Source organism: Struthio camelus, chromosome 2 (genome assembly GCF_040807025.1).
Source record: "Struthio camelus isolate bStrCam1 chromosome 2, bStrCam1.hap1, whole genome shotgun sequence".
Classification (NCBI taxonomy): Eukaryota; Metazoa; Chordata; class Aves; order Struthioniformes; family Struthionidae; genus Struthio; species Struthio camelus.
The window spans coordinates 62,892,566-62,903,511 of record NC_090943.1 but is presented as its reverse complement, the minus strand read 5'-3'; the positions used below and the strand labels follow the sequence as shown (position 1 = coordinate 62,903,511).

At 37.5% G+C, this 10,946-nt stretch overlaps 1 protein-coding gene across 6 annotated transcripts in view; it reads right to left on the bottom strand.

Moving 5' to 3' along the window:
* Positions 1 to 5,885: 5,885 nt before the first annotated feature.
* Positions 5,886 to 10,946, bottom strand: part of RAMP3 (receptor activity modifying protein 3) — a 98,100-nt gene continuing 93,039 nt past the window's right edge. For all 6 annotated transcript variants that reach the window (XR_011139774.1, XM_068936071.1, XM_068936068.1 and 3 more), the window contains one exon: positions 5,886 to 7,398. Coding sequence is in view for 5 of the 6 variants with exons in the window: in XM_068936071.1 (XP_068792172.1) it covers positions 7,143 to 7,398 (256 nt within the window). In the remaining variant the exon portion in view is untranslated. The remainder of the gene's footprint in view (positions 7,399 to 10,946) is intronic.

The window sequence follows — 10,946 nt, the reverse complement described above, 5'->3', positions numbered from 1 at the left end:
AGTTTGAGCAATGTGTTTTTTAATATAGAATTCACTGCACTAAGCTCTTTGGCAGCTAAATTATTAAAGCTGCAATAGTTTTTCAAAATTTACTTCATTATTAGTGTTTACTTTCATGAATCTAATGCTCTAAAAGCTTCTAGAATCATAGTCATCCATAGCATGGCAAAGAGTCTTTACAGACTCAAATGTTTTGACTCTTTATATCAAAAGACTGATGCAGGTCTCGAGCTATTCTCTTTTAAGTATTCATTTCACTATACTCTTGCTCTTTACCATGTGTTTTTTGGAAACAAAGGCCTCAGCTGGCATAAACTATCATACTGGATCCTTCACAAATCTATACGAAGCTTATAATATTGTTTTTTCCTCAGGAAAACCCTTCAGTTTAATCAGTATAGTTGACTAGCATCAGAAATCTTTGTAGTCTATTACTAGCTATCATTTATTTCTATTTCTAAAGTAATACCCTACAGCATAAATTGACAATGCTACATGTTACATAACACAGTCTATTTTTCAGTCTTACAATCTCCTGAATCCATGGTATTTAGCCAGAATCATTTTCCTTGACCTTTTGCAATTAAATCAAAATTATTCAGCCCTATTTCATAATTATTTCAGATTATATAAACCACACAGATGGAAAGGAGCCCCTGATCAACCAAAATAGAGGTACAAAAATTATGCTAACTGGTTTGACTTCCTTACACTCATGTAGGGAAAACAATTGTTTATATAGCAGATTTACCAGTGCATTTTGCTTTAAGTATCATAGCTTTAGTTATTACCAAAGCTGTTTTGAAAATTTGGGCTGCCAGTTCTGCTGCTCTGCCAAAGAAAGTACTCCTAAAATAAGTTATTTTTGCTAGCAAAAAAAAAAAAGTTGAAAGACAGAAAAAATTAGGAAGACAGTCTGCAAATATACTGCCAGCATAATTGTCACATAGTGGTATTTATCCAAAGGTTTCAAAAAGCAGTTTTAATGCCCAAATTAATTCCTAAAAAAGGCAAAAATTGCTGGCAGAGCTTTTCATTTTAAAATAATCTAGGATAAATTAGGCAGTCCAAAAAAAGCTAGGATACACTCTCTGCTGACAAAAAAATTCACTGCTACCACCTCATAAATATTATAACCTAAGCAAATCTCTCTTCTTAAGACACTCAAGCTCATGGGAATCTCCTTAGTCAAAAACCTAGAGGCATACAGCTCTGTAAGATGCTGCTCCTATAAAATTCCTATAAACCATGGTCTTTCTTATAAAATTTATCCTTAGAAATGACCCTCTTTGACAAAACCCAGCAACTTCAAGCCTTCCCAAGTGAGGCTTTTAAATCTGTAGACTGACTCCAGATAGCCCCAAGCTGAACTAAGCATCCCTTTTACAATGCCCCATGAGGGCAAGTAAGATTCCCTCTAAAATCTGAGCCAGATGTTTTCTTAATTCTGCTGGCTCAGAGACTGTGACCTATCACAACCGTCTCCACCAGCATCGTCTAGAGATGCCTTAAGTGACTAACCAGCAAGCAACAGTGGCATCTCAGCATTCACAGAATAGAAAGCCAGGCACCAACATTTCCAAAGGCGGCTGCATTAACAGCTTCATGCCTTTGAAAAAGTGTATGTGCTTGACCTTACGGAAACTATTGTACTTCATATAAAGTCTACATTGCAGAGTAAACCAAAGCATTAATAAACAAAATTAATTTCTTGATAAGTCAAAGAATTTTTTTTTTAATTTTAATTTATCTTTCTTCTTCACCCTTCTCTCTTCTTTGAAGTTAAAATTCAGGCCAGTAGAGATGGCCCACTTAAAAATCAACATATAACTTCACATGCATCTATTTTATTCAAATTGAACATTTAGTTGAATTCATTTGCTAAAGCTCACTCAGATCTGAGCCTGTTTTCAGTCATTTACAATAGGAATGATTTAATGTGACATTTCCTATCTGCTCCAAACTGGTTCCTGCCCAAGCAAAACCACTGGTTTGGTCAGTTCTGATAAATTGAGACATCTTTGCTTTTACAACAGTTAACCAAAAACAAAGTACCTAAAGCCTCCTCCAGATCTAGCTAGCAAGATGCATAGGTAACACCGTAATAAAAATCGGATCGGACACAGAGGCACTTTATGACCTGTATCAGTCAACCTCCCCGGAGGATTTTGGTTCTACTGCTGCTCCTGGCTCTGCGCTCCTACACATGGCTGAGCTATGCTGAAATGGCATCTGCGCCCCCATGGGTACCAGAAAGCATGGCTTTGTCATGCAGATAAAACTAGTAAGATTTCATCTTTGAAGTAACAAGTGCCCATATAACCCTGACTGTTTGTTCAGCATGTGTTTGTGCATCAAATAGCGAGCAGATACACTGTCGAGCAGATACACTGTTCACACACAGCTATACTTGCTCCCCATAGGATATAGATAAACTATTAGTCCAGCTAGAAAATAGCAGCACATTCCCTTGCAGCTGCGTTACAGTTCTGCTGGAGGGAAGGCAGAAATAAGTGTCTTATGTACATGACTGAGGTATTGTTAAGCTTTCTTCGTTTGTTTTTGAATGATTATTTAAAGGCAATCATATGAGGCGAGTCATTAAATGTGTCGTAACTGCCTAGGTTTAAGTGAGGCATTCAAAAGTTATGCACTGGAATTATCTGTGTTCCTGCTCACTGCTTGTATATTTACTCACACAGTCCCTTGGTGAGCTCTCCAAAAAACAGTTCAATTAGTTTCCAAGCCATGCAAAATATTTCAGTTCTAAGGAGCTGTGTGCTAAGCAGCTTCCACTCTGCTGTCATTCTGCAGCTTTAATGTTACTGAAACTGTCAAGCAAAATTTGCTTTTGAATTAGTTAGGAGCTGCAGGAGAATGTAGATGATAAAAGACCCATGCTAATGTCAACTAAAGAGGGGAAATATAATCGCATTTTTGCACATATATAGGGCTATGCCTTAATGGATATAAGGATTTTTATTTCTCTCTTCTAGTTCACTTATTGTTTAAAAAGAATAACTGCAAGACAAAGAAAAACAACAAAGAAAAACAATTAGCCAATGGACTGAATCCTGAAAATTCTCCCTGCATCTATTTCCCATTTATTTTTTATTAGTTGTTTTGTATAATAATGACTGTTGTAAACATGAGCTATACACTCACTACCATCTAAGCACCTTGTAATCATTCATGTATTTATCCTCATAACACTCCTCTGAAATTATTCCCCTTTCAGATGGGGCATCAAAGCACAGAGGAGGAAGGTACTTGGCAGTATGATTAACCTCCTCTATAATTTAGGTATCTACTTTGTAGCCAAGACTACGTGAAGTGAGATTGTCAATAAGATTCAGTCTATGGATCTCAGGGAGCATTTCTGACCATTAATCTGACCAAAAACAGGTTTCTTATTTAGACTGAGGTCATTCTGAGTTTAAAGAATTTGCACACAGGTAGACACCTACCCTACAGATATCTAAACTTAGAAAGGAAAAAAAATAATCCCACCTTGAAGGTTCAGGAAGAATTCAGACACCTCTGAATTCAGACACATTCATTCAAACAAATGAGAATGAGTAACTCCAGCTACATTGCTGCCAGCCCTGCAGATTCCCAGACAACCCAAACACATCCCAGTCACATGTCTGATACACTTCTTTGTATAAATCTATTCTCAGGAAACTCTACAAAGACATATTTTGTTCAGCCCCGTATTTTAAGCTTTCTCCAGCCCACTAGTCAGGTTAAGGCTCTGTGCACAAGGCAGTAGTGCACAGAATCCTCATATCTTTGAGGATTCAAGCAGAATTTATGCTTCACATCAGCTTCCAAAAGACCCAAATAACATACTGAGGCAGCTAAACACTGCCCGGCAGGATCCACAGATGCCATTTAGATGGGCAGAGACATCACCATCTATGCCAGCCATGAGGAAATGCAGGTACAGAATGGGATGATCATAAGTCTCATTCCCCAAGGTAACTAAGGACCTAACATCAGGCAGAGGGGTTCTCAACTGCGACTAACCTACAGAAGTTACCATGGCCAAGCCATCCTGGAACACAGGGCATCCTTCCAATGCAAACATCTCTGTAAAGTTGAAAACAGTCTAAGGTCTGTTTTCAAATCTCTACTCAGCATCAAAAGGATCAAGGATTTGGACTAAGCCTTTCATTTCCACAAACAGAGCTTGCTGGTAGGGTCCGGTCAAGCTCCTTACTGAAGCTGTTCTACCTCATGGACATACAGACATTCCCAGTTCTTCTGCCATGCAAAAAACCCCACAGCAGTGAAGCTGACTCTTTTCGCTAGCTGCTTAGCAAGGCTGCCATTTCTCTTCTGGTCCAAGCACTGCAAGAGAACCACAATGACTTCTAATCTAGAAGGATTTTGGACCACCTATTTTCTTTCACTTTGAATCTTTTACTATTTTCTCCCGAGTCTCTGCTGTAACACAAAATTAGTTTGCAATTACAAAATGAGATAGATTCTAGGTCCCAAGCGTGATTTTCTTGGCAATGCATGCAGACTTCGGGGAAGAGGTAGCTCCAAACAGTAGGGAAAAAAAAAACACTAGATAGAATTATCTCTCACCAACACATAGCACACATTATGTCAAAAGATCCAACATTTACCATTCTGTTCCCTTATTAATGTACACAGCTGTTAAGAACTGGACGCTGTGATGGCTTTTTTCCCCTTACAAATACTAGAAGTGTTTCTGCAGATTTAACCACTGAGTCTACCTTAAATTAGGGATATCTTTTCCCATACCCTGTTTCAACTTCTCTGTCTTGCTATTGAATTTATCCAATAAATAATGGAAGAACCTACATTGAATGGAGAAGATAGAAAAACTGAATAAATGTTCACATCCAAAGCACGCTGCAGCTGTAGAATCTTCCCTCTCCTCAGCAGCACAAGCTTATTAAGGAAAATTTACTATGTCTTATTCTCTGAATCACACATTTCTTAGGCTCTTCTGAAAAATTTACATTATATTATATTTTCAAATTAAACGGAATTCACTTAAATATGACATTTGTTTAAAGACCATAATAAATACATGGCAGCATGATGTCATCAATGTGACAGTTTCTTCTCCATATAATTTCCAGACCAATCTGTGTTATAAGGAATTAAGCTAGCCAATATCACTTAGAGGACTTTTTGATCAGGTGAATGCAGTTTCAGATGAGCCAAAATTGGTCAGGAATTCGTAACAAATATGGCAATTAGATTGAAATGAATATATTTTTGAAGAAGTCAAAATTTTTGCCATATGGTTTCCAAATAGAAGTCTTCTTTTGAAATGTGCTTAAATTTAAATTAAAATGAGGATTTTTTAAAAAGGTTACATTTAGAAAAGAGAATGATTTGGTTTCGGCAAATAAAATGTTTGAATGAATGTTCTTTTGGGTCAAATAAATGGGTTTATTTTTTTTAGCTCACTACTGGTTTTGATGGACCAAAATATTTTGTTTCAGAAAATAATAGTTAAATAGAAAAAGAAAACAAAATCCTTACCATATATTGCACTCTTTTACAAAGAGCAATCTTCTAATAGCTTCCAGAGAACTGAAGAGTATCCTTGGAAAAATATACAGGAAACACCTTACAAAATGAATCATTCTACCACAAGGGTAATTAAAATAACAAGCAACTGTGTTCAACTCTTAGGAAAGGATGTGAAAACAACACAGTACAGCTACAGGTGTTCTTTATCTATGTAGACATAATCAATTTTAATAAAGAGGGCAATTCTATTTTGATTCTGGCCTAGAAACACTCCTCATACACACAGACTTGAATCTCAAATATCAGGCCAGAATCTTAAAGGAGGAAAATCTAACTAGCACGGATAGAAAACACTATTACTTGGACATTCTAGCTATATTTTATTTGTGGATATAAGGTATGGAAAAAATGAAGACTCGCTTGTAATAGAATTCGGTCACTCATAATAACGGAGCATTTGACTTGAAGGCATTTTGTGCAATGACAGATGAGAAAAGTTTACAACACAAGCATAAAAGTTGTTTTATTTTAGGCATATGGTATTTATTTAAATTGTTACATAGGAATAGTTTCATCAAATAAGACTTTTGATTAGATTTTTTTTCTCTTTCCTCCTCTGTTCCAAGCAACGTTCATACCTTTTTGATGCTCATACTTTTAGTTCCCACACTCTTCACATGAGGAAAATCCATTTATGTACAAAATTATTCTCTGAAAGGCACCTCAATCAACATCACATCTTTGTGTTTATTTGTAGGGCATCACTTGTGCAATTTGAAGTGAGAGTGAGGAGTGTATAGTGAACACAAGTCATCAAGAATAATGATTATAAAAGAGGGGGAAAAAAAGAGTCTAGCATATGAAAAGTTCTTCAGCACTCTTTAGCGTATCATCCTATTTCCTCTTATATCTTCCAGCTCTGTGAAATAAGAGCTGTATCCTTCCCAAAGCTTGTTTGTGAGCCATTCAACTCCAACCAGCTATGCTTAGAGGTGTTTATAAACTATGTTATAACATGGCATGATTTGTTCCCTGTAGAGATAGTCACTGGCCACATAAATTGTTCTTTTTGCCAAGATAATATTTCCAGTTCTCGATAATGATGTTTGTAATTAGCTTCCAGGAAAAGCTGCCACGTGGTTACATCCATGTTCAGTTCCTTTGCTGATGAACTTCCATTCAAGTCACAACGTTCACAGATGAAAACCTCAAGTGTCCTGCATGAAAACTCAGGAGATATCACCTCCCCCAAAGTTGATGCTATACTATGCATACATACGCTTACATAGTTTTGGATAACACACTTTACCAACCAGCTTTAGCTGTAGGAAAGTAACTTTACCTCTCTCGTAGCTAATGGGTCCATTTTCCTGGGGACTCTCCTGCTTCTCAGAACTGCCTGTGAACTTCATGATGATAGGTCCTCATGTTAGCTTTCTATCAGCAGCACTGAAGGCCAGCTCAGAAGCAGTTGCTTCCAGCAGCAGCAGCAGCTGTTTGAACACAGGGTCGTCCTCTCTCTCGTATTATCTCACAGGTTCCATTTTTGCAGATCTGAAATTTTTATGTTCCTCCTTGTTAAGTTTGTTAGAAGAAATGGGAAAAAAAGTCTGGAGAACAACTTAAACTAGAATATCACTTCTTTTACTGCACCATACTACCAGTGTTATCATGGCACACGTCAGCATGACGGGGATCAAGATCAGAGTTATGAGAATTTCATCTGGCGGGTCTTCCCAGTGAACCTTTTCTGAGGTACAGTTTGAAAAGAACTGTTTATGGATTGCAGTGATAAAGCCCTCTGCGAGAGGGTTTGGCCAAAAGCAGCTTGCATTGTTGGCTTCACGTTCTGTGCACTGGGTAAAGTTGTCATAATACCTAGGAAAAGAAGAAAATGAAGAGAAGTTGAAACAGAACACATGTATACAACTCAAAGAAAGCTACAATGGGTACCATATAGAATCTATAAGACTGGGTCTATCATATATATACTCTGCTGAAGGACCTTGAATAGAAGCTATGGGTATCAAATCTGATACACTGACTCACGTGTGTAATCATACAACCAAGGGATTCCAGGTGGAATACAGGTATCCTGGAAGGACGGGGTCAAAACCTTTTGGGTGCTTTTACTATGGCCAGGACTTCTTAACTCCATTTAAATACTGCAGAATTACAACCCCCTCAGGAGAGCCCCTCAGTAGAGGCAGCTACAATATCATTAAAAAATATACAGATAGATGTGCCAGGAACAGTACAATTTAAGCAAAATATGGATAACTCATGCCCCATCTGTCATTGGAGAGGAGGCTGTGTCCAAAATGATGATGTGATGTTGGAAATAAGTCACCACATGCATTACTGTGTAATAATTCCAGTTTTGGTATATTATATATAAATATATATATTTACTACCTTTAGCAATAAAAAGGCATTGAAAATAAATTTATCTTTTTCCCAGCTCCAGCAAGTGCCCAATAGGAAAATAAACAAACAAAACAACAACAATAAAAATCCTGCTTAAACCTGTTCTTAATACTCATGAGAGACTGGGAATCCCCTGAAATGTGTGATGCTTGGTTTCAACGCAGCATGTGCTGGAACTTACCTGTTCAAGAACAACTTCTATTTATTTTATGAGAATTGGTGCTCTCTCAGAAAAAGAAAAGGGGAAACAATATGCCTATATGAGTAATAGGGTGGGTTTTGTAGTGTTATCATAAGCCAAGGAAATTCAGGAAGGGAAGGGAGTATGAGGGAGGAGATCGGAAATTAAGAAGATGAAGACTGTCTGGTCAGTACATGAACAGGGGAAGAAATAAGGAAGCTTAAATTATTGTTTGTTGCACTCTTAAGTGTTTTTTTCAGTTCTGCATGACTCAATAACCTTACTTCAAAGGGAAAGAAAAAATAGAAAGGAGAGGGGAAAAAAAAAAACAAAACACACACATGATGCCTCAAGGGATAGCATTCTGCACTATTTTCTGAAGGCCCTGCCTCCTTTTCAGTATATATAAATACAGTAACTCCTGGTGAATGACTCAGTCTTACACAAAGTACCACAGGGGACTAACACTGACTCAATCCTTTGCTGTGAAGTAGTGGAGAAGAGATATTCTATGTCTGGGTCAAGACTGAATTGACATCTACTGTGTAAGGCCTGTCTTTAGGAGAAATGGCTGCCTGCCCATGCTACCATCACATAGGATGGGAACTGCAGAGTAACCTTCTTAGGGTTGTGTTCACAAAAGAGAAGAAAGAAGAAAAACAAAATGAAACAAAAAAGTCTCATAAAAAGGTCCTTCTACACCCTCCTCATAGTTCTCGTTCGCAGTGAGTTTGTGCCAACACGGCTTTGCTCATAAGGCAATATACTGGATGATCTGGCAAGTCCACATCCAGATGCTCTGGCATACAGATGCATATATGCACAATATATGTATATTTTAAGCAAAGGAAGCTTTTGTTATCAGGTCAGCAGCCACAGGGAAACAACAGGAAATAAGCTAAAAATAAAATACAAATATTATCCGTTTGTTATTTTAATAGTGCCATTCTTCCACACAATCCCATAGCATCCATCCTTTTTGTCCTTGAACTAAATTAGAATCTATAGATGTCTAGCTGAATACAGGAAAGACAGTCCCAAAGGACCTCAAGAATAATACATCTAAAGGCATGCCTACAAGGTTCAGCAGATTACTGTGCAGAGGCGATGGAGCTAGCACTGGGTTGCCTGCACAGGTTAGGGGTCCAGGAACAGTCAGGTTGGGCTCTGCTCCAGCCCTGCTCTGTGTCACGCTCTGGCTAGCAATGCCTGTTGCTGATGGGCACCTAGCGTCCCCACTGCCGCAGGCACGTCAGTCCGTGCTGCCTCCAGGTCCCATCTGTTCCTGCAGAATAACAAACATAGCAAAAAAATCCTGGTAGTCTGTAGCAGCTTCATATAAGCTGTCGCTAAACAGAAAGATTTCATGCCAGAAAACTTTTTCTTCGGGGGTGGTTAAAATGTCCTGTAGGCAAGTTTACTGTTCTTTCAAGAATTCTGTAGAATTCTGTCATAAAATGTTAGATGGTATGAACAACTAAACTTTCCCACTGGTACTGAATTTCAAGTCCAACACAGCCAGAAAAAATTGGTTAAACGCTTGAAAATGTAAGATAAAAATAATTAGGGAGTTATGTTGTATTTAAAAGATTGAATCCCTAGGAGTCAAGATAGAACATAAATGTTCTCTTAGTTTGAATTCCTCGCAACACTCACATAAAATACTCTTTCTCAAAAAAGAAAAAGGAGAAAAAAAATTACCTGCACTCTGTTTTTTCAGGCAATTGTGAGAATGTAGACAAAAATGAAAAATCCAAACTATGTGAGAACTGTGTGTCTGCAAGCAACACTCCATTCACTTAAATATTTATGTAATTTAGTAATTTAAGAGCTTTTGCCCTGCAACACAATGCACACTTAAAAAAAACCAAAATCACTGCATAGTACTGTGTAACATCCACTTTAGAAGGTATCAACCAAATTCCAATTACTACAGCATGGGTGTTTTATAGTTGATCAATTGGTTTGCAAAGTTTTTGTTTGTTTGTTTAAGAGGGAGGTAGGTTTTAATAAATATTTAATGCCAACTCAATTCTCCTGTGTTTAATTCTCTTATGCCTTATGTAATTCTCTTAATTCAAATTGTAAAGGTTAGGGAAAGAAAGCATTTCATGCTGTGTGATATACTACCTCTCACAAAGAAGCACTGGCCTCTGACTGGAGGTACTGGAACATAAATACATAAAAATTGTACGTTTTGTGAAAGGAAAGAACTAGAAATGACATCGTACACTTATTCCTGGAACAAGTAATTGGAGAGCAGGAATACAAGCTCCAGTACTTCAACCTCGAGGATTAGAAGGAGGTGTGGGAAGGTCATTATTCTCTGCATTAAGTCACATTTTCAGCTCTCTCTCAGGCTAGCTACAAGGGCCCTGGTTAGTCAATAAGGATATTTACTGCCGGCCAGGTTATTTAAGTCTTACACAGCTCTGTGATCAGTGGGCTGAAAAATTGATGTAGCTAGGAGTTTCAACTCAATTTAGTAGGCCACTGCTGAAGGAGAAAAACTAAACATAGTGTGCACACCAACATTTGTATAAGAATATCTTTTACACTGATATGCTCAGGAGAATCATTTTAAGCTTTATTGAGGAACCAGCTGTTTGGTCATACTGCCTATTATTGATAGTATTCACTATCAAAGAACACTAAAAATAGCTAATTCCTCTTTGGCGCAGTCTCTGGACTCTAACACATTTGTCTTAACAGTATCCTAAAATATGGCAAATAATCTTTTATTTTCAGAGCACATCTTTTCTCCTGTACTTTATGTTTCCAATAAACCAGATAATAACAACCACATAGTTCATTTTTG